Source organism: Anas platyrhynchos, chromosome 25 (assembly GCF_047663525.1).
Source record: "Anas platyrhynchos isolate ZD024472 breed Pekin duck chromosome 25, IASCAAS_PekinDuck_T2T, whole genome shotgun sequence".
NCBI lineage: Eukaryota > Metazoa > Chordata > Aves > Anseriformes > Anatidae > Anas > Anas platyrhynchos.
In genome coordinates, this window is record NC_092611.1 from 6,017,168 (window position 1) to 6,044,305 (window position 27,138).

The following is a 27,138-nucleotide window of genomic DNA, read 5'->3' on the forward strand; positions in this document are numbered from 1 at the left end:
GCTCTCGGCTTCTCTCCACTATAGCAGCCTGCAGGAGACGAGCTGCAGACAGCTTATGAACTCCCTAAATGCGCCTAACCTTTCCAGAACTCAGCATATAATTCTCGGCTAAGTAAATGTCCATTTGTGAGTATTTTAGGATCAAACCTCCTATTAGCTTTCCAAAGCGTTAACTCATTTTGCTCCTATTCTGCAAACCAACACCGCATGGCTTCTTATCAAAACACTGTAGCCTTTATTTGCTGATAAGTCAGTTCAGCAGGCACTGTTATATAAAACTGTATTATGGCATTTTCCTTGCAGAAAATTACCCCATTAATGTACCTTTTTGAGCACTGAGATCTCTTCTCAAAACCACCATATTTCAAGCTCCCTAACGCTGAGTGGCAGCTGTATGGGAAATGGAGCCCTCCCTTTAGGGATAATGTATTGAATCCTTGCTTGAAAGACCTGAAAAAATGGGCAGGTAAAGCTTTAGAAATAAACTGGGAAGGTAATATCTGGTGTGTGAGTCTCGCTTTCCCTGAATAACATTAATTGATACCGATGCCTGTACGGGAACAAAAATGATTGTCTCATGGTGTGGTTCTGTTTGGTTTTTAGCTGCAGGTTGGGCTCAGAAAATGTTTTGGGCATCCCAGTGTTGCCATGCGGCGCTGCTAGTGTGCATTTCAGACTCAGCTTTGATGAAAAACATTTGGTTCTAGCAGTTCAGGGTAGAGAAAGCTGCTCTCATGTGAGCTGAGTGTCACTGTAGCAGAGCTGTCTGCCTGGGTTTGCAGATGGCTTTGGAGCATGGTGCTGAGCTACGTGCTGAGCTGCCCTCCTCGCCTCTAGCTCTGCGTGGCCACGAGGGAGGCAAGAGAGGTTCCTGGTGCGTGCTCCTGTGCTCTGCTGCTGGGGGGAGAGGGAAGATCGCCCACGCAGGCTGAGCTGTTTAGAAAGAGTTGTGGCAGTAGCAAACCACAGGGTGAGATGTTACTGGAGGGGAAAGTGATTTTAGTGTGGAACAAACCCGACTTGGGTTGCTTACAGCCTTGTACCCACACGCTCACGAGCATGGTGCCATGATGTGCGTACCCGTGAGGTCTGTCTGGGTTTCCCTGCAGTGATGCTGAAGACAGGCATCCTGCGTGCAGCTCCTTGGCTGTTCAGAGACTGGTGGTGGCATGTAGGTTTGGATACACCTTCCCAACCCCTTTAGGAGCTGACAAGGCTTAACCTCTGAATTTTACCCCCCACTCCCTGCCCATCTGGTTCCTGTGTGAGCCAGCAGGATTAACTTACTGTCCTGTGTAATATTTGTTGGTTTCTTAACATAATACATAGTTTTGCTGGTTTATGTCTGCTTATGGATAGTAAATTATGGTACTGAATGGTTTCCTCTGTTGCTAAAATGGTGGCTTTGATTTCTCATTAGGTGTCTTTAATTTAAATTAGATGTTATGGTGGGCTAGATGTGTCCCGTTCCTGGTTTTAGGTTTTGTGCAGTCCTGGGATTTCTCATTTGGCTTAACCTTAAAGTTCCCGGTCTGTCTGGGAGCCCATGCTCCGTTATAATTACCACATCATGCTAATTTTCAACCACTGAGGATCAGAATAACCTGTCCCAGTCAGGTCAATACTGCTACTAGTCCCCACGGAGCACATGTATATTCCCACAGACTTGGAAATCTCAGTCAGTGGCACAGTGCTATTCTTTGCATCCTGAGGTGTAAGAACACACTTTGGCAATCACTTCCTATAACCCTCAAAGCAGCGGAGGCAAAAACGTTGCTTTTTTTTGCCATTGCCATTAACAGTAGGAGGCATGTCTGTCTCCAATGAGAGTTTCTTTTGCTTGGCAAAGCTTTCAAATTGGATAATCCTTTTTTTTTTTTTTTTTCTTTCCCTTCTCTTCCCTTTTCCCTGCATTTTTTATCTCTCTACTGATCATCCTGCTCCAGTTCCTTTCTTCTGTTTGACGTTAGCCGTGGCATTTTTAGCTGGCAAATTGTATCTTTTAGGGTGTCAATTTTGAATATTCAAGTCTTCTTCTTCTCATACACAGGTGCTGAAAGGCTCTGAACCCTCTAAGCAAGGAATCACCAGACAGTGTGCATTAGCACGGGCTGGTTTTCACACACCACATCATGCACATCTCAGTTCTGGATCCAGTCTTTTGACACCTGTTTCTGCACCGTCCCACGCCATTATTTAGTGTGTCTCTGTTTCCAGGTAGCAGGTAAAATGTTCCAACATCAATTTATGAATTTCTCCTCTTCCTTTCTGCCTTGGTGCCATTGTGCTGAACTAGCTGCCATTGCTATTTGCTCTGTGCACCCCAGGCTGGCTGCTGCTGGAGTAGCTAAATCTGCGATTTCTCTGCTTAGTATTCCTCTGAGATTTTCTGTACCTGATTCACAGCTGATTCCCTGTGAGATTCACCCAATTAGACATTTCTTTTCCTCATATTTAAAACAAGCTTTCTGCTATCTGACCTCCACTTCAACCACGCGATGTAATATTCCCATCAGAAAACAACCTGAATCTGTGCAAATCACAGCACTTCTGTTGTCCTAACGTGTGATTGTCCACGCTGGGCTGACCTGCTTGGCAATGTTCCTTGTACTTTGTCCCTGGCAGGGTCATCACTGCAGAACCCACTTAGCATTTTCCATTGACGCACTTTGAATGTCAAACAGTGCGTGTGGGGGGGGAATAATTTCTGCTATAATCTTATATTCAGTCTCAAATCCGTTTCAATTTCATGTTTAAGGTGCTCTTAGCAATGGCTGGGCGGTCATTCTCTGCTCCCCTATTAGAAAATACACAAAGGTGGTAATGTAGTCCTGTCTGCTGCTTGCCACGTAGCATTGCTCCGGTCTTACTTGAAATACCAGCCATTAATCTCTAAGGATAAGACTGATTGTTTGTTGTTTTTTTTTTCCTTAAATATCCCAAAACATCCCTAGCATAAAACCTAGCAAACGTGTTTCCTTTTCGTGTTGTCCAGAAATTAAGATAGCACGCCTGCACCTTCTTGGGTTAGTGTGGAAAACACTGGTGTGGCGATGTGAGATCTCACAGGGGAGGAAAAGGAGTTTAGATTTAGAATAAAATGGCTCTGACTTGCACTCGTGCCCGTGTGCTCACAGCACCAGATGCGTGTATCCGTGTGGTGTGGTTGGGATTCCTTGCAGTGGCAGAGGTTGAAGATGGGGCGATGGCTGTGGTGTCCTGCACACATCTGCTGGGCTGTTCTTCCCAGCAAGGCAGGGACTCCTCTCAGTGCTGTTCCCAGTCCCACATCCCTCTGGCGTGACTGAAAGGCGGATCAGTGTTGTGTGCAGGCACTGCATGCAGGTGGTGCTGGACTCAAGCTGGGCAGAAGCAGGGCTGTGACGTGCTGGGTGGCAAGGACTGGGCACCACTGTGTGCTCGGGCTGTGCTGAGCTCTGCAGCCTGCCTGTGCTGTGCCAGATAACCCTGGGTTGGTGTCCAAGAGCAGAGCTGGGGGCAGATTTAACCTTGAGCTGACCAACCTGTGGGGAATTGGCCAGCTCCGTCCTGCAGCTGGGCTCCTGGTCCTCGCAGTGCCTGCGTCAGTACGGCCCCAGGTCACTGCAAGCAGCCCCGTTCCTGTTTGGTGCTGCTCCCCAGCCCGAGTGGCAGACCTGCCTGCACCTCGAGGAACCAAGATTTGGCTTCTGCCTTGCAGGACCAAAGCTTCCAGCTGCGGCTGTATCACTCCTCGAGCTTTGCTGGCTCTGTGTCTGTGCTCTGGGCTGCAGGAGCCTTTCCTGCTCTCTACGCACAGAGGATCTGTTTTGCAGCACGTGTGGGTTTTGTCTGTCTTTCTTTAGAGTATTTACTGTCTGGGGCTATCGATCTGGGGCTGTCAGCTCCTGCTGCCGTCTCCTGGACATCTCCCTTTGTCTCTCCCTCGTGCAGCCGTTCTTCCATAGGCTCTCCACTCGTTCACCAGCTTATCTCCCTCGCTGCTGCTTTGCTCTCTACCAGAGGACTCAGGGAAGCTTTCCAAAGCTTATCTTAAATACGTTCAGGACACTGGGGGAAGGTAAGAAGCAGCTGAAGCTTGCACCCACACAAGTCTTAGGCACGACCTTCAGACAAAGAGCTCTGAAGATGCACCTCACTGTTCAGATTGCCAAAACCCAAACAGCAGGAGTGACGTGTGTGCATTCTGCTCACGCCCCGTGCGTAAGCTGTGCCGTGGTCGGCTGCTGCCCCGTGCATGTTGTGTTCCCCCGGCTGCCCCTGGTCCATCTGCCAGGGACTGAACTGAGCGGTGTCAGCCAGGCAGCGCTGAAAAGGAGAGTGCTGCTGGCCTGCAGCCCGGCAGAGAAATGCTGTGCTCTGCAACTTTGCACGGGGTTTAAAGGCTGTGACCTAGTCTGTAAGTCAGAACTGATCCCGGCGAGGGGGAGGGCTTCCTCCTGGCTCTGCTGGGATAAGGAGGGCTTAGCCTTTGCATTTCGGGGGGAGAGGGGCTTCCAGGCAGCTCGTAAGGTTGGCGGAGGTAACCCCTTGAGGTGTTACCTTCTCTGGTTTTGTCTTGAGTGCTAGCAGCAAATGAGTGTGTACGGAAAGCACATCCTAGTTCTGTGCTGCAGGAGGAGTGCCTAACAGCCCCGGTCCCTGCAGCTTGAGTCCTCCTCCTGTCTCTGGATAAGCGGGGCACGCGGACACCACGCTTCACCCTTCTGGCTTGGATCATCACCCCAGACTCTCTCAGGAGATTTAGGAGACAGCAGGGGAGCAGAGTAGGTGGGAAACCAGCCACAAGGGCTGCACCGTACAAATCAACCTTGGGTAGGGTTAAGGCACCGCGTTCTGGTAGCTCGAAGCTGTAGCCTCAGGGCTCCTTGGCACTGGTGTTTCGTGGCAGCGTGGAGGCCGATCAGTCGGTCGGTCAGAACCCGTACAAACAAAAACCCCAGAGCTGGTGCCAAGTGTTTTGTGTCCCCGTGCGTCACACCAAGAACTGCTGCCCTCAGCTGCAGCTGTTCATGGCCGATTGCAGTTGAGGTCGCTGCACAAAGGCAACGGGGACAGCAGGGTTTGTGGGGAGCTAGATCAATGTGCTGGGCTCTACGCTAATTCTGCTCAAAGTTTCTCTGAGCAACGTGCATTTCTGACTGAGGAAAGCCTGGGGGTCACAAGAGTGATGTTAGTTGTAAAGGACAGAGTTATTGAGATTTTTTTTCACATATCCACGCTTGTATGACCTTTCCTGGCATGTAGCTCTTGTTGCAGTCCTACGGCAGAAGCTGTGATGGAATGTTTTGCCTGCTTCAGGTATTTTCCTGTTTCTGATGCTCCCTCCTATAGAGAGCGTGGCATTTTGCTTTCCCCCAGAGCCTCTTTGGGAGCTGCCCATTCTTTCTGTACCTAAATTATCAGAGAACTGATGTGGTTCCATGTTTTGTTTTACCTCAACAGTGGTGTAGTGCTTCAAGCAAAAGAAAAAGATGATTTTTTCACTGCTGTTGCTGATAGTTCTGGAGTGAAAAAGCTTTTCTAAGAGGAGAAAGTCCCAGATTGTCCTAGGCTAAGTCAAAGTAAGCCTCTTACACCTTAGATCAAGGTGAAAGGCTTCAAGGAAAGTAGCAAACAGGATGCAACTCATAAAGAGCTGTCTTGGATTCTGAGTGGAGGCGTACTCTGAAAACACGAGACAGATTTCATGGCAGCGCAGGCAGTAAAGACGTGCGGTTATTTTTGGTGAAGCTATTAGACAGCTTCCTCCATTTGCCTTGAGAAATTTGTGGTGTCAACTGCCCTGTGTGCATTACAGTGATAGGAAGCCAACTTCAGTGTAGAGAAGCCAGCCTTGGCAGAATTTTCTCTTTGTGATTTGCAGCTTGGTGTGCCAGAGAGGAACGCACAAAGAGGCTGCTAAAGAACACAGAGCTGTGGAGGCTGTGTTAGCTCACTACGTATTTAAAAATGAAATGTACATATTCTTTATTTTGTATTAATACACTGTAATTGCTTTACAGAGTCCAGCGTATCAGTTGCATGTAAATACTACAGATGAACTTGCCAAACTGGAGCTCACAATACTAGTGCATTTATCCCAAAGCAGAGACTAAACCCTCTAACTCCTTAAAAAAATACATTAAAGAACGTACCACACACACACATATATTGCACTTTTCTCCATATGAAATTTTTTTACCCCAAATACATCACACCAAAGTCTCTTCAAAGGAGCCTGTAATAGGAGATAATAAAGCTAAGAATTCCTCTAACAGTAGTGTACGCGGTCCTCTAATGTTAGACGTAACAGACTGGAACAAAAGAGCCACTTCCAAGTAGCGTGAACGTGAAGTGGTGCCCAGTGGATCCTCTGCTCTATCAGAAGGCATTAGAAGCCTTTTATTCTAATTGGCTTAAAGGAAATTACGTGTGATGTGACAGAAGCTGTTGGTTGAGGGAAAGAGCCTAAACTACATTCAAAAAACGTCGCTTCCCCCTTACCAGCACTGCCAAGCTCAGAGGAGCTGAGACGAGTTGGCACATTCTGATTAAAGAATCAGTTAACTCAGAATTAGTTCTCAGTGTGTCCTGAAATGTAGGTGATGGGGAGGGAGGTGGTCAGGGCAGTAACCCAGCTCCTGGTGCAGAGCTGAGCCCAGCGCTGCAGCTGCGTCCCGGTCGCGTTTTGGCTTTGTAGTTCCTCGAGCACTCGTCTGATCTTAGAATCACAGAAAGGGTAAACTGTGTTATCCTGTGGATGAGGAAGTGAAAGGACAGGACTTGTGGTTGCCTCCTTTGCTCTTGTGCAGTAGTGAAATGCCTGGTCTGTGATGCTGCCGTGTGCTTCAGCTAGTCCCCGGCCCTTTGGTAGCCACCTGGGGGTGGGGGTGTCTGTGCCACAGCTATTGATACTGCCAGAAAAGGGGATTATTGTGGGAATTCCCTTCAAAAGGAAATTGGTCTACATCAGCTCTTTAAACTAGAGCTTTCCAGCCTTCTTTATCTTGCATCTAATAAGCAATCAGTGTGTGGATGGGATCCCTGCTCTTACAATTCCTCTTTGCTGATGCCTTGGGAATTGCTCCGCTAGCCGAGGTAGAAGCTGGGCACTCCTGGACTGAATCCAGCTGCACAACTGGACCAGAGCCTGCAACGCTCCTCAAGTCCTCCTGTCCTCCATTTAACTGGGGTCTTATTGCTGTAAATGCTGGCTGATTTTTGAGAGCTTTGAGAACTCCTTTAGCTAGGTAAGATCTCTGATTTGACACATGCACAGAAGACCCAATGGATCAGAAGTACCTTTCCCCCCCCCCTCTATTCTGCTACCTGCTCAACCCAGTGCTTTGCTATGGCATCTAGAACACTACAATATTTGTCTATCCATTTTAAGTGACTACATGCCCTGAACACCCAAACTTTGTGTTTGGTGACTACTCTTTCTTTATTTGTAGTGTCCAGGACCTTAACTCCCCAAACTTAATACTAGAGACATTTTCCAGCAAATAGTGGTGTTTTCTGTATATGCTATCAGCATGGTTTCTCCACCATTCTTTGTGCTTTAATGACTCTGTAATTGTGCTTTAAGTTTGCTCAGAAAAGGGTTGAACTGTAGCTGGGAGCCTCATCTTACAGGCTGATAGACAATAGCCCACAAGATCTCAAGACCTGAGACAAAACCCTAATTAGAGATCTCAGCTTTCTGCAGGTTCCTGAACAATCCTCCTATGCCTAACGTTTCACGATGGAAAGTTCTGGGGACACAACTGCTTGTTGGGTTTCGTAGTTGGTGAAATGGTTGATACATCAACAGTTCGTGATGCTAAATATTGCTGTAATACTTTCAATGTTATATATACACAAACAATCAAAACACTAACGAAGTTAAACATTATGTTCCACATGGTGGAACGTGTGCTCTGAAGGGACTTTGGCTGTAGCAAGGATATAAATGGGGTATTGTCTACTTTCTTCAGAAAAAAGCATATAGTCTGATAAAGAACCGAAAAAGGCACAGCACTATCACTTCACAGGGGTTTGTTTAAGCTCATTGTTTTTATCCTTAAGTTCTAAAACCCTAAATAATTGTCCAAATATACAAAGCTCAATAAACCACCAGCAACACATACTGCAAACTCAAAACACAGTTTGTTTGCTTGTTTTTCAAATGCCGCAGGACAGATGGATCCTCTCCAGTGATCAGAACTTCTCCCAGACCAAGCCCTCCACGAAGGCCGGTCTGCAAAATGGGTTGATTGCAAACACCACCCCGGTGGATTTTTTTTTTTGATGTCACTGGCTACAGCTGTTGATTTTCTCATGGTACTTGTCTCTCTCCCCCCCCTCTCTGTTAGCTAATCCTTTATCTTTCAGTTTCCTGAGCCCCACCCCGAGGTCTCCACAAATCACCGTGGTGCCCTGTGTCAGTTCCAGGTATCTTTTGACGAAGTCAGTACATCACTTAGCAAAGATGCAGAAGCTTCCCTTAGTGAACAATTAAAATTTCCTTGTCGGGCTTGGGAAATAACTGCTCACTGGCTGGCCGGAGGAAGCGCAGGCTCCTGCGTTGCCTGCTGCTCTCCAATTTACTGTGGAGGAGTCGCAGCTCAGGAGCTCAACCAGCAATTGGATGCTGAAGTGCAACTTCCCTTGAAATCCTCCTTACGCTACTGTTTCAAGGGTCTGACAGTTGCCATCAGCTCAGACCCAAAGCTAGTCTGAATTTCAATGAAAACTATTGCTTTTATTGCCAAAAAGTAGAATGCAATATGCATTCCTTCTCCTTCCTCCTAGTGAATGCTGCCAGACTATCCTTTTTATATTTTCCTTTTGGAAGGGACCATTTCCTTCCTTTAAAACTCACTTTTTTTCCTCTCTCCTATGCAAACTGGTTCTTTATGGGACCAAACTGCACTGCCTGTTCTCTAGCTCCAACCACTAGCAAGAGGAGCTAGTGGCCAAACCCTTCTAGCCATCTCCTGCTTTTTTTTTTTTTCCAGTCAGGAGGACTTTTAATTCCCCTGGTGCTTCAAGGGTTGAAAACTTTTGGGTTGGAACAAAAACAAAAATTCACATGCTTCTCCATTTGTCCCGTCTTCCACTCCGATGTTAGACACCCCGGGGTACTAATTCACTAGGACGTAGCCGCTGTGCTGGGGGTCTACAGTCTCCATCATTTCGCAGTCAAAGAGCCCGGGTAATTCTGAGAGGGTTAACGGGTCGTAGTTTGTCTGGGGCTCGTGAGACGCGGAGCTGCTCGGGCTGTCGGGCAGCACCGCGCTGCTCTGCTGTGCTGGCTCCAGGGAATACTGGCACTGCTCGGGGAAGTCTGGCTCAGAGGAGGTGACAACGGGCAGCTCACAAGTCTGGTAGGAATACGGTAAGGGCTGGGGCGGCTGCTGCACCTGGATGGGTGCCGACAAGCGCGACGAGCTGGTGATCTGGGAGGGCGGCAGCGGCTCCAGCTGCACCTTCGGGTAGTGGCTGAGGAAGGGGTCGTATTGCATTCCTTCCGAGGAAGGCTCCAGCACGGGGCTCAGGGGCTGCTGCAAGCTGAACGGGGCCGGTTGCTGCTGCTGGGCTGGCGGTGGTGGCTGCTGCTCCTCCTGGCACGACAGTGGCATTTGGCTTGCCCGTGGGTAGGAGCTCTCGGCTATCTGCATCTGGTTGAAATAGGCCTGCAGCTGGGACTGCTTATGCAGAAAGAGCCGCTTCTGATGCAACCTGAATCAAGGACACGAACAGCAATTATTTTTGCCCTTTGAAGTGTTAAGGCACTAGCACGAGTGCTGCATGCTAGTCACTCAAATGGTTCCAGCAGGAAAATTCCTGGGCAGCCTTGCTTGTTTATTGAAATTTACTCTGGGGGCCTGGAGAGTTGAGTGTCTGTGGCTAGGAAAGGAAGCAAGCGAAGCCTCCTTCCCCCATACTCCTTTTCTCCTCCCTGTGAAGCTTTATGAAGCTCCATGGTTTTGACCCTTTACAAAGGGAGGATTTCCAACACAATGCCCGGTTACACAGCTACCTTTAACAAATTCCTGCGATATGACAAAGGGGAGGTCTCCCACCAGCCAGTTCCCAAAGCATGTAGAAATAGGAAACCAAGTACTGCTGCATGCTGATACCATTCACAAAAGGAATCTGTTCTTTCTCAGCTTATTTCTCTGTGCAGACCTCCTCTTCTTGCAGGACTATACCAAGCTGCTCTGAATGCTGTCAATTATATCCGTTAAGGTGCTGATGAGAATTAATCAGTTGTCAGGAAAGGCCGTAAATCAAAGAGTAATTCTAGATTACAGTCAAATCCTCAGTCTTTTAGTCTTATAAAGCATGTAACTGGGTTGTTATTTTCCTATATCTTTCTGCAATTCTTCTGCAAAAATCAGGGATAGTAACTGTGTTTAGTATCTGTCTTGCTTGCTTGTTTAATGATTACTTAATGATGCATTCATAAGGAGCCAACCGCCCTTTAACTTGGCAATTAAGATCTAGTCTGCTGTAATACAGACAGGTATGAGGGTACACTTGCAATCTATCTGCTGCCTTAAGTTATTTTACTGTGTATTTTTCAGAGAAGCATTATTTCTGATCTTTCAGGGATAAAAGTTTGATTCACTTTCTGTGTTCTTGACAGTAAAATTGATGGATCACGGGAACAAGACAGGAAATTCCTAAATGAGCGCAGGTGGAAAACCATGAGCCACGTTCTGACTTAGCATTAACACTGCAACATGTAATGAGTAGTTGGGATGAGGCAGAAAATGAATACAACAGTGTAAGTAGAGTAGCTTTCTCCTACGCTTCCATTTGTCCATTAGCAGTAAACGAAGCGTGCAGGCAGCTGCAGTCTACCTGCACTGTAGCAGCATTAGCTGACAAAGAGCCTGTTGCACAGCACTTTGTAAACTCGTGGCAGGGTTGTTGTCCCTCTTTAAGAAAAGAACAGTGACATTACAACTTCTAAAGTGAAGCTTTCCTTCTCAAAGACTTCCTAAATCAAGACTGTCTCAGCTCTTCCATTACTCAGCTGCAGAGTTTGAATGGTTCTTACCTGTGCTCCTGTAACTGCTGTTCCAGACTCCGGGGTAGTTCTTTGCAGTACAGCTCGCAAGTATTCTGAGCTTTTGATAGTAGAGTGGGTTTCTGCAAGAAAAGTGGTATTGTTTTAAATTTTATTTGTCTTAATGTGTCAATCCAGAAAGCAAGCGAATGACAGCTGCCTCCCCTTATGATGGTTTAAGTGACCACCTCCATCTTCAGAAGCTGTCACTAGAGCTGTCTAAAGTCACAGTCCCTACCGCTTACTGACTTCTACTCCTTAGTTGAAGAGGATCTTTACATGAGGGACTTGCACAATACAATCTTTGGTAAGATTTCTTCCCAAGTGAAAGAGAAGCTGTACAGGAAAAAAGTTTGTTTTTAATAAACTCAAGCTATGTGAAAAATGATTTAAAAAAAAAAAGACGGGGGGGGGTAGTGAGGAGAGAAGAGGGAAGAGAAACAGTAAGCCCCAGGGGGTCAGAAGTGGGGCAGATGCTCCTCAGATCCTGATGTACGCCCCTTATGGGGTGCAACACAGATAATAATGTATTCACTAGCAGTTACCTCAAATTGCTTTAATAGCACTGTACAGTAACAGAGTAGGAAAACAGCAGCAATACAGTATGCTTTTTGTATAATTAGGGTCAGCATCTGACAAAAGACAAACGCAGCATAATTTCAAATTCAGCAGTTCTGCTAATTTAGCCTTTGACTGATTATTTTTTTCTCGAGGAGAATAACAGGAGCTGAAGGGCTGGGCTGCCATGGAGCAGCAGTGTCTGGCTTAATGCAGCGGAGGGGAGGCATGGTACCTGGAGCCTGTGCTGTAAGATCTGGGTTTCTAAGCTCTGCCGTCTGGATAATAATGGGGGATGTGCACCACTAGGGAAAGCAGATGCAGCCTCCTGCTGCTGAGATGTTTCCTCCTGCAGAGAGAAGAGGAAGAATTTTCATCCCCAGAAAAAGCTTTTCTGCCTCAAGCCTTTCTTTAAGGATTTTCCCCTGCCAGAGGTTCCACAGCTGCTGTGTGAAGTGGGGCTGTGGCGTCACTCACCGCTTTCCCTCCATGGTGCGGAGCCTAAATTACAAAGCTTTGAACTATCTGTGCTGCATAACGCTACGGGTTTACATCTGTAAGCAAAACATTTTATATATAATGTATTTTGTGACTCGCTTCCCTCTGAAAAACCACCAGTACTGAGTTAGCACTGGCCAACCTCTGCATGTGCTTTTGTGCCGCTGTGGCTTTGCATTCAGTTTAGAAGCTGTGAAAAGCTTTCCAGTGGTGGAAAGGATAAGCACAGAGCAGCTTCTCCAGCAAGGAGGAGTGCTGAAATGGGAGGGGAGTCAACTGTTGTTGAGAGGATACCATGAGCACTTCAGGATGTTTATGGCAAGTGGGAGATTCTCGTGAAAACATCACAACTTCGTGGCTGTCAGGGTGAAGTTTTCCAGCAAACAGGCAGACAGAAATGGAGCTGGAGCTGTAAGGATGGCAGCCTTAATCTGGAACATTAGGTGCTTACACTGCCTGCGTGCTGCTTACTCATTTTATTCATGGGGTCTAACAAAGGCATTATTCCTGCTTCCTGCAACCTGCTCCATTCCAAACAAGTAATTAGGGAAATGGTAGAAGCTATTTAGCATTCCACTATACAAATCAAGCTAACCGTTATCTCTCAGCTTTTGCACTTCTTAGTTACAGCAGGCTGATTCCAACACAGAAAGGTGTTAGTTTGGCTTTGTTAAATCTAAAACAACATTCAATTAGAAGCAATAACAGACCATTGGACTCCGGGTCCACGAGATAGCCTTGTTAGCTTTCTATGAGGGTACAAAGGCTAACCTGCAAATGCCCAGTCTCCATTCTGCAGGAGCCAGGAAGGAGAGGAGGGAACTTGATCTGTAAAATAGCTCTTCTCAGACCTCCAGAACACCTTATCCTCTCTTTGTCTGTCCCAGAGCATTAGCACCTGAAAGACTGAGCTGATTTCTTTGTGGTTTCAGTACCTGCGGAGGACTGTTGACGAGGTCCTGAAGCTGGGTGGGAGTTGATGTCAGGGAAGGTTCTTCTTCCGATCCCATCTGCTCGTACAGCAGCTGGACTTTGTTCAGTTCCAGGATTCCTTTGGTTCGTGCCAGATTCTGGAGGTGCTGTCTGAATGCTACAATTCCTGTACAAGAGTAGAGCAAAACTCCTCATCAGAAAATCGGTTAACGCGAGATGAGCTGCACAACAGCCAGGGTGCCTTGGTGCCTCCATGCAAGCAGCACGTTTGTTACCTTGGGTGAGGGACGTGTCAGAAGCCCTGCGCCCCTCTCGGAAGCTGATGGGAGAACGGTTGTGGGTCTCTCGCTTTTGGGAGGTGAGGGCCTGCATGGCCGGGTTGGCAGGTCTCAGGCCGATGAACGGCGGTGTCATCCTGGGTGCTGGCTGTGTGGTGAGCACCATTTCCTTCAAGGAAGGGGTGTCCTCCAGGAAGCTGACGTCTCTCTGAATGGAGCCCATGTCATACTCTGCATCAATGCTGCCCAGAGATGAGTTCTCATCCAACGAGTAGACTTTCCCTGTGACAAAAAAAGCACAAAAGCCAGAATAGGAGAGTGCAGCAGTGCTTTAGCAAGGCAGAAGTGCCACAGACTTGAGCTACTCCTGCCAATAATGTCTCCAGTGACTGTCTTGGAAGAAATTAAACAAAAAAAAAAAAAGTCAAGTTTCATAAAATAATTGTCATTTAACACATGCTGCACTGGATTTTTTTTTTGAAATTTATGTTTTTACACTATTGCAGCATTAAGACACCATGCAGGTGATGTTTACTGGAGTTAGGAGCCCATTCAGTTAGGAGCCCCTTGTTGGTTTTGGGATACACAAGAATCCAGAGGTTTTTGTTCCCCACCCCCCCTGTTCTCTCCCGGCATGTCTTTAGGGGATGAAGAGTTTGTCTTGATCTTTCTCACATAACTAAATGTCCCCAGCTTGAAAAACTTCACCAGTTGCTGTTGATACATGGCCATAGCCAGCTGTCTAATTGCAGCTTTGATTTTACACTACCTGTACAGCACATTTGCATTTTGTTTTTTTTATCCTTTCTAATACAAAGTGAAAAATCCAAGAGACTCTGTCTTGTGCTTGTCACTTTTAAAACCCAGTGTTTTTCCTCCTGGGCTAATTTATTAGATTGAGTAGTGAGAGCAGGAAATGGGCTTTGAGACGTCCATGCTAACTTCTGTACCTGTGCCTGGCACCATCACCAGCTGGTTGGTAACTTCTGCCAGAGTGTGACGTCTCTTCCCACAGCGAGCTGCTTGGAGGGCTGCAAATGCCTGTGCAGGGTCATCCTCTGACTCGCCTTCTGTCTCTATCCCTTCGTCGATCGACGTTTCCATCATGCTGGTAGGCAGTGACTGGCAGCCCTTCCTCATCACCACGGGAGGTACGGGATCTAGCAGGCAGCCATTTACCTAAATGTCACGAGGAGAAGATGGACAGCTTTCAATTGCTTGCACACAGCATCACCCCCAGGTAGGCTGAAGGCAGCCTGGTCATTTAAATGCATGAACACTTCCCTATAACCTGCTGAGTTAAGTAGGACTTGCTAAGAATTGCACACGACAAATGAATCCTTCAGGTGGTATTACCACTGACATTCTCTTGGTACTTGATTCCCTAACTCTAAACACTCTCATTTGCCTAGTAACTGTGTTCTCCAGGGCTTCTCTTTCTTGTTGAAAACAAAACAACAAACCAACTTTGCCAGCTCAGTCACAAATACGAATATTTACAGAATGTATAACATTATTATTTCCCCTTATTAGACTTACCTTCCTCATTTATATCGCTCAAATGAATATGGAAAGAAGTTGTCTCGTATTTAATTTGCTAGCGTTCTTGCAGAACTGTAGAGATGTGCTCAAGAATAATACAATACGCTCACCCTTTCCAGCAAAAGTCCTTTGGACTTTAACTGCTCTTCCACAAACAGAGAGAGACTGTGGAATCCCCTTCCTTGGATTCACTCAATTCTGAGCAACGTCACCTAATTTTGAAGCCATGTGTTTAGCAAGAGGTTGGATGAGATGGCCTTTAGACGTACCTTTCCTATCTGAAATACTCCTAGAATTTTATTTCTCTATTTACTCTGTTTTTATACTCCTGATTTAGCATAAAACTACACTGCTCCAGGTGATTTTATGTAAAACTGTTCATGAACCATTCCTGGATTTTCTTCAGCCAAGAGCTCTGGTGTTTCCGAGACCAGTGTATTTGGACAAGAAGGTTCACTGCATTAACAGTGGCTGTTAACAAAGGATCCTAGCAGCAGCCTATATTGAAGTATTCTGGGAAAGTATTTAAAGCAGTATTGAGAAATTCTGAGCTTCAGTACAACGATGATACTTGCACAGGAAAATTCTGGATCTGGTGTCTCTGTTTTAAAATTAATGCATTTTATCTTTCAGCTTGATTTCTTGCACACTGTCCTTTTCCATTTGTGACTTTCCCATTCAAATGCCTTCTGTTCATATAGCAGCAAAAGCACTGGAAAGAATATTTAGTGAACTGCTAAAAAGGAAAGCTGGGCACGCGTGCAGCCAGCTCTTTACAGTTTACCATGGCACACGGACCAGAGCTTGGAAGTTTTAGCAGCTATGGTCTGTACTACTCAGACACTGAAATGTTCCCTAGTCAATTCTGATTTGACACCTCGCTGTAGTCACCATTTATTGATTTTACCCTGGACAAACTGAATCTATAAAAAAAGCATGAAAGCAAAGGAGGATAGGAAATAAAGTTTGAAATGCTAAGTTCCAAATCTCTTTGAACCACTTTTTGCTTTCCAGCTGCAAGGGACCACACAAGTTGTTACTTACAACAGTGATGAGATCCAGGGCCATGCTCTTAGTGTCAGAAACTAACCAGTAAATGACAAATAAAACTTTCAAAATGGCAAGCATGAAATCAAAACCCTGTCTGGCAGCAGGCAGAATACAACATGCTAAAATTAAAGTTATAATATGATGTGATAGAGGAACAATAAAAGTTTCACGGGAATAATACGTTTCATAAAAATAGTTCTCGTAAGCAATTTCCCCTTCCTCACAAATGCTCCCGAGTTTTATCCCCGCTGCCAACTCCCACGCATTTCACTCGGTCTCTGCTGCCCTGCAGAGAGTTGTCACCAAGCTCAGAGCTGGATGGCAAAAAGCGTCAGCCCGAAGCTCCCTTTGGAGAGCCGCGGCTGTAACCCTACATTTGTAGGGCTGCGGAGCCATCACGTCCCATTAGGTGAGCTCAGTTCGGGCTGGTAGCTGGGAGGTGTGGGAAGCCTACACCAAGTCTTCTCGTCTGATTACAGGAAACAAAACCCATTAGATGGGACTGCAATCTGACGGGTCTCCAGAGGAGACTTTACAGGCAGTCCTAGTTACAGGAACGGCCGAGCTGCGAACCGCAACCGCCTGCTTGAGATGCTGCAGCTCTGATAGTTTCTGACAGCCCACAGGTCCTGCAGGCTATTTACCATTCAACACAAAAATTAATAAAATGTAACTCCTTTGGCTGGCTTATTATGAAATTGGTAGATAATGACTTTTAAGCGTGGTATTTTAATAGCTTTAGCTGGCAAGGGCAGCGCGTGTTCCATTGCACCCCCCTGTTCTCATTTTTCTGAGTTTTAGGAGGAGGAGCTGGGCAGGTTCCTCTCGATTTTGAGCATGAAGAGTGCTCAGGGAGATAGAGCAGAGGCCAGGCGTCAGTTTTGGAGGATTAGTAGCAGTTTTAAATTGAAGTAGGGTAGATTTAGACTGGGTATAAAAAGGAATTTTTTTTATGTTGAGGATAGCGAGGCAGTGGAACAGGCTGCCCAGGGAAATCGTGGCTCTTTGGAGGTGTTCAGGGGCAGGCTGGATGGGGGTTTCAGCAACCAGATCCTCGGAAAGACATCCCTGCCCATGGGATGGTGGACTACAAGGTCCCTTGGGAGGTGCCTTCCACCCAAACCTATGGTTAAAAGACACAGGAGGCATACTGAGATCAAGGAAGTGACACGAGTTTGGATTAGTAAAGGTTCTGGCCTTGACTCCAGCTTTGTGTTAGGGTGACCAACGTCATCCTTCCCTGTCAGCAAAGGAAGCGATCTTCCTTTAGGTGTTAACCCAGAGGTATTACCGCTGGCTGGGCTTTTGCTAGGCAGTAATTCAACAAGCAACAATCTCATTTTCACACAACAGTTGGGTGATTTTATGCTTTTATGTACCTTTGGCGTCTCAACTCTTTCTTCTTCCATAAACGCTGTCTCTGTCTGGCAGTTGGAGGGAGGGAACGAGAAGGTTTCTGCTCCTGAAGCTGGGGCAAGTCCTGGAGACCGCAGCAACCTCGCATTTTGCGAACGCAGGTTCACTGGTGGCACCACAGTTTGTGCCTAAAAGATGAAAAACTCCAAAAACTGAACAATTTTAGGTAGAAAACAGCATGCAAAGTCACAAATAAGACAATACCCATCCCATCAGAAACCAGATGCTTTTCCCACACAGAACCCGATCTTAGTACAATAAAGGCCCACCTTCTGGACCTTTTCTCTTCCTCCTTGCTCCTTATCTCTATCCGTCTGCTTTTAATACTGTAATTAATAATCTGATTTTTTTTTTTTTGTCCTGTGTCTTTGTGCCATTAGAACTACTATCTAAGAAAATAGCTGGTTTAAATCTTTGCCAGCCAGATTGTTCCTGGACTTAGCTTTTTGCAGTTGAAGTGGTTTGGCTTCCATTTCAGCAGAATGCGAAACCAAATAATGCCTTGCTGCCTTAAGCGAAAAAGGAGCAGCATGGTTGTGATTTCTCCTGGAAGCAGAATCCAGGCCCTTGTTCCATGCGGCAGCAATACAGTACCTAAGAGGCTGTGAACTTGGGAGAATATTTACTTGAGCCCACGATAATCTGAGTCATCTTAGGCCAAGTCTTTTGAAGAGGTCAAGTCTTTCATGTTTCCAGTTAGGCATTAAAAGGAATCAAAAGCTGTACAACGTCTGTGTATCTTAATGAAACAAAAGAACGTAAAAAAAAATCTGAGAATTATTGGAATAAGACACAATAAACTGTACATGACCTTTCTTTCTGATGGAAATTACTAGGGAAGAAGCTGGCTGAATAGCCGTAGAGCCTGTGCTGAATCAGTCAGGATAATTAGAGAGGATGCTAAGTGGACAGCCTGCTGCAATGGATGGGCTGGCACCAGATGTAAGGAGCACCCAGAATTGCTCTTGATAAAACACACATGACATCCTTAAGACCTAAATCAATTAGTCGTCGCGATGGCTCCGTGGTCGATGCACACGGAGGTTTTGCAGCCATGCTGTGAGATCTCCTGCAAAATCAGGCTCTTGCTGGGCAGCAGGAGTAAAAAGTGGTGCAAGTTTTGGCAGAAATTACATTATTTAGGGACATGTCTATAAATCTTGAGTGACTCGGAGTCTCACAGCAGCGATGCTCATATTTCCTACACAGATATCACAGTGATATGGCATCTTAACCTGATAGATTGATCCTAATATTTTCTCTTGGGTACCTCTTTCCTATTCCTTGCCATGCTTCATTTCAAGGGAGATAGAAAGTGTATCTAGAGAACAGCAGGGGAGAAAGTGATTTTATTTTCAACAGGTCCCTTTAGGGTACCTATGTTTAATAACACTGAATCGAGCCTGCACGCTTCTAGCCCCATGCTAGCAGAGCTCTCCATAAATTCAACATCTTGTTTGTCGATCACAGTAAGGATAGTCCAAGTGTTGTGCAGCCTCCAGAACCTGTATTTCTCTAACACTTCAACCACTGACTTCCCAGCAAAAGTTTTGAAATTCTCAAAAACTGAAGTCTGACAGGAACCAAATGCAAAAAAATCTTTCCAAAATGATGCTCTAGCCTACATACTACAGAAATCAGAAAATAGCAGTGACTTCTAAGTGAATATAGAAACAATTTCAGGAGACAATAATGTCTTGCACAGCCTTAAGCCCACCTCTGCTCAGAAAGAGACCTCACCTTGGCTACGGTCTGCTCAGCAATGGTGCTTGGGCGGCGCTGGCGAGCGTCAAGTCTCTGCTCCACAGGGAAGCTACTTCGATGGGATTTGAGTCTCTCCACCAACAAGTAATAGATAGCAGCAAAGTGGTTGTAGCTCTTGTTCTGCAGAGACTGGAAAAGAAAAGCACAAGAGTTTGTGTGTGGTCAAATGTGTGTTACCTTTTCTGTTCTGTGAGACCAGGAATAAGAAAGAGTTGTCAACTAGGAAAAAAAAAGATATTTAAGAGGTGTCCAAGTAGGCAAACATTGTTCTGAATTGAGAAATTTCAATCCAGAGTGCCAGGCAATGAAAGGCATCAGCCTTAGTTTAGTGGCCCCTGTAAGTCACCAGAGCTTGTATTTCACGTTCAGGTGCTGTTCTGAGCCCCCAAAATCTGAACCTGGAGAAGAGACTGATCTCTGGGACCTCCTGAATATACCTGGCCTTTCCAAATCACTCGAAGCAGCAGGGAACTGAGCCTCTGCAAAGCAGAGAAAGCAGCCTCTGCTGGCAGGAAGTGCTCAAACGTAACCTCCACGCTGGTTAAAAATATCAGCCAGGCCAGAGGAAATGGTTGTTAACTCCACGGGGAGTCTTTCAGCATTTACATTGGGCAAGCAGCACAATTTGGGATTGAAGGGAGACATAGAACTGCTCAGTACTTTTATGCTCCTTTTTGAATTTAATTTCCCAACCTCTTAGAAGCTCAAGATGAATTTAACTTGGTTTCTGTTTTTCCCTCCTCTCTCTCCCTTTGACAAGTTATGGTTTATCCATCCCCACCCAGGAAATGTAAAAGAACAGTACGGAGCCCTGGGATGTGGAAGCAGAACGCATTATTCTCTCCCATGGGTTCTACTTTGGATTCCTGACACAGAGGAGGATCTTGCCTCCCACAGTACTGCCCTTTCAGCAGCACGCTTTCCTGTGGTGGGCAAAGAATGCCTTGGACTGGACTGTGGCTGTTTGTGGCCAGCCAGAGTGAGGCACGCAGGTGAAATTGTCTGGGGGGCCATCACACAACTGGTTTGCCTGCATAACACAGGTACCTTTGCCCTGCCAGGGTTGATCTTTAGGAAATTTTCTAGAGGGATGACTCTCCTCTTCCTCACCAGCCTGCTGGCACAGACCAAGACATCAGCAGGACAGGAAGAAAGCAGCAGAGCCTTATAAAATGCTTTCTTTTTCTAGGGTCTGACCTAGAGAATAAACCACGGGTTTTGATTTTTCCAAGTGCTGAAATGAAGAATGCTGTAAGGAACTCAAGTAATAGGTTCCAGCCATTGAAATGGAGCAGGAGCCCTCCTGCCAGGGACAGCTAACCCTTGGAGTGTGTTTTACCTCAATGGTTTTCTGCTGGTCTATCCCCAGGCTGTGCATGAGCCGCAGAACTTGCTCGTTGTACTCTCCGATGGAGGGCTCATTCTCCTGGCCTGGCGGGTAAAGAACGGGTCTCTGGGCAGGAACCTCGACAAGCATCCACTTGTGCTCCTTAATCTGAGCAATCGTCAGCCGTTTGGATGGGTCCAGGACCAACATTCGCCTGATGAGATGCTCGCACTCTGTTGGGAAGAACCCCACGTTACCCACCTGCAGAGCTTCACCTGACACCCACCAGTACGGGGCACAACAGGAAGCTGCCGAGCTTCTGCACTAAAAACATTTCCTGGAGGCTAAAACCATCTTTCAAAACAAGATTAAAAGTCACACCTAAAAGGACAAAAACTCAACTACTTTAAATCCCTGCAGGGCTTCAAGAAACGTGTAGATGCAGACCTTGGGAGCATGGTTAGGTGGTGGACTCAACAGTTCTAGGGTAAAGGGGGGACTAGGTATCTTAGAAGTCTTTTCCAACCTGAAGGGTCCAGTAATTACACCTACACAGCCCCTGCACAAGGGTAATGGTAATATTTAATACCTCTTTGAAGCCACTTGTGCTTTTCTAAGTACAGTGCCAACACTGACTGATAAAGCTTCAAAAATCCTCTGTGAATTGTGCGTGTGGACTAATTCACACTCTCCCCTATCAGTCTGAAATAGCTTGTCCAGGCTCGTGGAGGAAGGGATTGGCAAAGCTGCACTTTAAATCTGGATTATTATTGTCTTCTGTTTTAATTTTGTTTTAAATTTCCACACCAGTAGTCACAGAAACAAAGGTGAAAGTAACACCTCTGTGGCTTTGAATAGCAGATGGTGACTATGACAGCAGGTTTATCTGTTTTAATTCCAGGACCAAAGCACAATCAGTGCTGTAGGTGGCTGAATAATTCTGAATATCCCAGGCCATTGCTGCTTTCTGACTACTGCACATTGGACAGGGTTAAAAACATCACTTCAGTGCAGTCGCCATGAGTCAGGGCACTCAGGTAGCTATGACAAATAGTTTATAGAGAGATTTCTGGCTATTTATTCCCATTGACCTCTTTCGGTTTCAATGTTTTGCTACCAGGCACACCCTTCCCCACTCCCTGCAGCGCCGGGTGAGCAGCAAGGGGAGCAGCAAAGCTGGAAGTGAAAGAGCAGATCTGCGCTGCAGGCACAGCGAGGACCGCAGCTTGCACCAAGGTACCTGGATCGAGCTCGTGTACTTATGTCAGCAAAGTCACAGACACAAACACAGCTCAGCACAGGCTGCAAAATGTGCCAGGAAGCTGAAGGCTTGCTGTGGTGCCATAATTGCACTGCTAAAAGCGACCAAGTGCTGAGCTAACTAGCTCAGCTATAGCTACTCTGTAGTGGCTATTTTGAGACGCAGCCAGGAAGAAAAAGGGGAGGAACAGAATGTTTTGCACCACAGAATCCTGAACAACAGGGCTGAAAACTTATTTTTAATTCCCTTAAAAAGAAAAAAAAATCTCATAGAAAGTAGTATACTGAAAGGGGGATTTGATTCAGCAAAGTTGGTATCAAGTATTCAGGTTTTACACCCTTTTAGTATAGGGAAGCTGAAGGACACCATCAAGCCCTGTGCAAAAATGGCCCCATTTGTTCTTGTCTGAACAGGCACGAGGGAGAGTGAAACCCAGCAATTAATCAAGGGAGAGATCTGATAGACTCTTTGTCATGTGTGGGAGTGCCAGATACATGACTCTGAGAGCCTGGCACGTGAATTGGTTGCGCACTTCTTTGCTTCTGTTTAGCAGACACCCAATGCACAGCTTCAGTAGGGCAGCCACACTGCTCCCAGTCGATTTTCTATCCCAATTGAAATGTTTATGGCCTTGCAGAATGAAAGTGAATTGCTACACAAATGCGCCTCTCCCTCTGCAACCCCATATTTCTGGTCACTGTAGGATGAGAGGTCCTTCACCTTCCATTTCAGATCTCTCCTTGCCCTTGAGCAAGCCACACCGTGGTCTCTAGGAAAGATGGGCTGGTTCCCCTACCTAGCAGCAAAGGCATACAACTCACCTAGGCTTACTTGTGTTTCTTAGCAAAATGAAAAACAGTCTGCCATGCTCTAGTCTGGTGGGCAAGTGCACCACCCTTCATTGTATCACAACAGAGATTATTCTAGAATTTATTCAAGGTTTACTTTGATAAGAGTAGTAGAGGACAAATTGTTACCTTCTGACATAAAATAAGGTATCCTGAACCTTCCTTCCAGAACTCGTTGCCTCAGGATGGGGAGTGTTGGCCCATCAAAAGGTAATGCTCCACAGACCAAAACATAAAGAACTACACCCATGCTCTGTAAAAAAAAGAGAATATTTGTTTCATTTGTCAAGCTACCTGTAAGGTTGTTGGTGTTGGTTAGCTAAATCCTATCAGAGGAAAAAAAATAAATTATGTTCTGCAGAAACAGGAAATTTATACAAAAAAAGAGTTACATTTCTGGAGATCCCTAGGCATTAGGAACTGTCAGCTCACCTCAAACAGCTAAGGCTGGCAGCACCTCGTGCTGATAAGCAGGTAAAGTGAAGTGTAACAGGTCAGAGAGTGGCTCTAGCAGGATGCTAGAACCACATGTGACTAAATGAGAGCTGCAAAGTGAGCCCCCACTTCAGGTGACAATTAGAGACTATTAATTTGAACTTTGTTCAAACAAAACCAAACCTCAAACAGCCACCCAAAATTAGAAATTGCAACTTCTCACATTTACCAGCTTGCAAAACCTGGGTAAGAGGCACGCCGGTAACTTCACCAACAGTGAGCTTCAGGGGAACACCACCTAATGACTCTGCCTTGCTGCATATGGTGCTGAGCACGAGAGATTATGTAAAATGAGCAAAAGGAGACAATTTGGGCAATAGCCCTCATCCAACTGCCAGACTCATTTTTTAAAGTATGCAAGTTAATTGGCACTGCAAGTGGAAATAGTCTTGCAGTATAGGCCAAAAGAAATACAGCGCCACACTAGACGAAATAACCACAGCAGATGAAATAACCACACCAAACCCTCATGCCATCAGCTGGCACAGAGAGTCACAGCACTGGATTCCTCCAGGGAAAAAAAGCAAGTATTTAATATTCACCTTAAAACCTTTTAAGTACACAGAGATTTTAAAATCAAATATGTATTTTAAAAAGTCATTTCCTTCCTTGCCCTGACAAAATTTGAACTGGGGATTGCTGCATTCTTCCTGCCAGCTTAGCACTTGCAGCAGACCTATTCTGCAACTGGATGTCGCAAAAGAAATACAGAGTCCTTATCTCAGAAGATAAGTGAAGAAGATAATGGGTTTTATCTCACCTATAAATGCACGTGTGCTTCATTTTGTAGCACTTTTATTCAGTTCATGATTTAGGATGTAATGCATTTAAAGAAATATTTACCAAAGCTTGGAGGTTCACTTTTGCCATTCAAACAGTGCCTGTGCTGCTTAGAAGAATAATGGAGCTGAGGTCTGCTGGAGGTTTATGTGCCAGTTACTACACGTTTTACATATATGTGTGTGTGATATACGATAGACAGATGCATACACACACATGCCCATAAAAGCACAGTGTTTATTTATTGACTAGAATAACTTAAATGAGGTTAGCAGCTGAAAGGTGACTTAGTCCTGTTGCGTACCAGGCTCTGACGAAAATGTCAGCGTGTGTGTTGTGAAATGTATAACGTTATCACTGCAAGCCTAATGCCAGATCAGAGACTGCCAACTTGCACTGTCTCTGCTTGTTTCAGAATACGAATCTGTCACTGTAAGTACCAGAATACTGAAATAAATTTTTAAAAAAAGGAATGCAAAGCAAACTCTGACAATACACAAAGGGTACAGAGAACCACTTCAGTTCCTTTCAGTCCCTTTTCCATTGCACAGGAATGTGGTTGCTCTCTCTGTCCTCTTCCACAGAGAACCCATGAACGCACACAGATTCAAAACCGTGCAGCTGCCTGCACTACAAATGTTTGTGGCACAACTTTGGCTGAGGAAAACACTCCTCATCTCTACCATGTTTCAGTTGCTCAGAGTCAAGAACTTACCAGCCTTACAGGTTCAATTCAAACTTAATACAGAAGATACTAAATGCACTGAAATAGCAAAGTGCATGCATTCAGTCCAGACAGCTTTTGGAGGAGGTACAGTTTTTCCTCTGCTGTGCTTACGTAGACCTACAACGTACATTTAATAGCCACTTGGATGGGTAACTTCAATTTCATTTAGTGTTACGAAGCATTTTATGACAGTCAAGAAATGAAGCCAAAGAAGAACAGCTTGTCTGCAGCTTAAGAAAACTCAAAGGTAAAACTTTGTTCCAACTTTCCTGAAGTTGACTTGAATCCATATTAAAAAAAAAAGAATAACAATACCCAAATATCCAGCTGGGGTCCCTCATATTGCTGTCCTTCAAAGACTTCTGGGGCTGCGTATGGTGGGCTTCCACACCATGTTGTCAGAGGCTCGCCACTCTTATAGAAATTTCCAAATCCAAAATCTGTGAAGAAATTAAGGGGAAAGTCACTCCCATCTCCAGTTGGGCAACAAACCTAATAATTAGATGCATAGGCTGGACCTGGAAATTCACCGTCATTCACAAAAGGCTCTGTCACAGACCTTTTTATCATTACGCTCACTGAAAGCATTATTAGGATGCTGAATGCCCTATACAGCTATTTTCACAACTGCATGATTATTAAAATACTCTGCAAAACTTCACAACCTGTAGGAACTTCGAGTAAACTTCTACCAGTTTGCTAAATCCCAGTTTAGAAACAGCTATCACTAAAATTCAACGAGCTGACAATCACATCGCATACATATGAGCTTATTTACTTGCCAAGAGATATCTGAGATTCAGCACTGCATCTGAGACTTCTTGAGTTTTCTTTAGGTGCTCTCTAGCCTTGAACAAACAACAAATATTGACAACAAAAGCATCAATCCTGGAGAAGGGAGGAGGGTACTCTGCCAAAAGCAACAGGCATGGGAAAACACGCAGCCTTCTGCTAGGGAGGAAGCTCTGCTCCTTGCATTGTCTACAGCCCCTTCATTCTCCAAGTGAAACTTGCCATTTTACAACTGAGCCACTCTTTTAAATGGCTTTTTATGGCTTAACATGGAACCAGGCTTTGGGACGTCGGTATTAGTCACAATGGGTAATAATCCAATAGTGAAAAGCGAAATGACAGCCACTACTGAATAGAGAGGTGAATTCAGAAAAAAGTCTGATGCGATTTTTTCAGCTTCACTACATGTTGTTTTTTTTACTACAACAAAACAGCAACAACAACGATATTGAGGAAACTGGCTCATCTAAAGCTGATTGTTCTCAAACTGCAGGATTCCAGGTAGGCATTACCATGCCCTGGTGGCCAACCTGTAGCTGTCTTGCCATTCACTTCACCTTTATCTGTGTTTTAGAGATCTTCACAGCCCAGACCTTCCAGTTCTTATATCCTATCCCTCTTGCTCCCTTTGCTTTGTTCACACATCATTTGCTTCAGCATTCTTTATTCTTCCTGTCTCCTAATGGTCTCTTGTACATCCCTTGCAGATAAACATCCTGAACGTGCTCCTTCAGTAACACTACTCAGAATTATCATACATGGCTCCACTTATTCATCAGTCTTCTGTAATAAAAGCCACTGAAGTACTACATTAGGGCAGACCCGTTCACGCCATGAACCAAAATCCTGGCTCTGCTCAAGCCTAGCAGTTTTCTCACGGATTTCAGCAAAGCCAGCACCTCTCCCAGCAGCACTGCTGAGCACTCTGTTCCACTTCTGCTGTGGCCCACTCTCTGTGCGCTCTGTGACAACAAACGCTGTTAATACTAAAACAAAGGAAACAGATCTGATAACAAGGACAAACACTTTTTGGATTTAAGACTTTCAGGCAAACTAGCTTCAATGCACTGACAAGTCAGCTGCATCTCCAAGGGAACTACAGAGCGGAGCATCAGCGTGTGACATGCAGAGACCCCCGAGCACAGTGACACTGCTGCTGTTCAGCGCTGGTTTGCTCCTGGGTGAGGGAGCTTTAGCTGTTCCCTGCTACTTTTTGCAGGCTGGAGCAAAGCATGCAGCTGGTTACAAGTTGCTTTGTGTTTCTTTTCTGAAGTGATAATGCTTTTACCCTTGGAGCTCACCAGGCTCCTGTGGAGTAACGCTGGTGTGACTCGAGGAATCCTGTGAAATTCAGCAGTGCTGATGTACAGCAATCAGGCTGTTGATTTAGTGCTATCAACCCCCGAATACCTCAGAGGTATGTTATTACAATGCTGATCAGCAGATAGCAGCGCTGATAACCGCTGTGGTTACCAGACACCGTAGAGGCGCTGCTGGTCCAACCTCTTTTACTGCTGTTTGCACGGGCTGCGTTACGCAGAGGGAAGGGCCTGGCTCCTGTTTTATGTCCTGAGCTATAAACCATGAGACAGCCCTCGGAATCAAAGCAACACAGAGATATTAAACAGAAAAACTTTCTAGGCTTAGATAAAGCTAACCTGTTATTGTTGTGGAGGAGCAGTGTGGAAAGGGAATTGTACCTTCTGTTTAACTTCACAAAGGTATTTGGCTGCTTTTTCCTAACAGAAGGACACGAGCTCCAGCAGTTCATTGAACAGAACTCCTGCAGCGTACATCAAAAAGTGAACACAGGCAGAAGAGGCAGCTT

At 45.6% G+C, this 27,138-nt stretch overlaps 2 protein-coding genes across 3 annotated transcripts in view; one reads left to right on the forward strand and one right to left on the reverse strand.

Moving 5' to 3' along the window:
- Nucleotides 1–27,138, forward strand: part of LOC119713715 (uncharacterized) — a 153,248-nt gene that overhangs the window by 96,992 nt on the left and 29,118 nt on the right. Inside the window, exons 34-35 of the mRNA XM_072027742.1 lie at nt 2,051–2,224; nt 21,528–21,643. The gene's annotated coding sequence lies outside the window, so the exon portion shown is untranslated. The remainder of the gene's footprint in view (nt 1–2,050; nt 2,225–21,527; nt 21,644–27,138) is intronic.
- The window catches only part of SIK2 (salt inducible kinase 2), a 48,396-nt gene continuing 27,211 nt past the window's right edge, over nt 5,954–27,138 (reverse strand). The window contains exons 5-15 of one of the 2 annotated variants that reach the window (XM_027444226.3): nt 24,834–24,958; nt 22,646–22,769; nt 20,420–20,640; nt 19,057–19,209; nt 17,280–17,444; nt 14,259–14,487; nt 13,306–13,590; nt 13,033–13,196; nt 11,835–11,948; nt 11,033–11,124; nt 5,954–9,705 (exon numbers count right to left, since the gene is read on the reverse strand). In XM_027444226.3, the coding sequence (XP_027300027.3) occupies nt 9,108–9,705; nt 11,033–11,124; nt 11,835–11,948; nt 13,033–13,196; nt 13,306–13,590; nt 14,259–14,487; nt 17,280–17,444; nt 19,057–19,209; nt 20,420–20,640; nt 22,646–22,769; nt 24,834–24,958 (2,270 nt within the window). In that variant the 3' untranslated portion in view covers nt 5,954–9,107. The remainder of the gene's footprint in view (nt 9,706–11,032; nt 11,125–11,834; nt 11,949–13,032; nt 13,197–13,305; nt 13,591–14,258; nt 14,488–17,279; nt 17,445–19,056; nt 19,210–20,419; nt 20,641–22,645; nt 22,770–24,833; nt 24,959–27,138) is intronic. The other variant, XM_027444227.3, reaches the window with a different exon arrangement.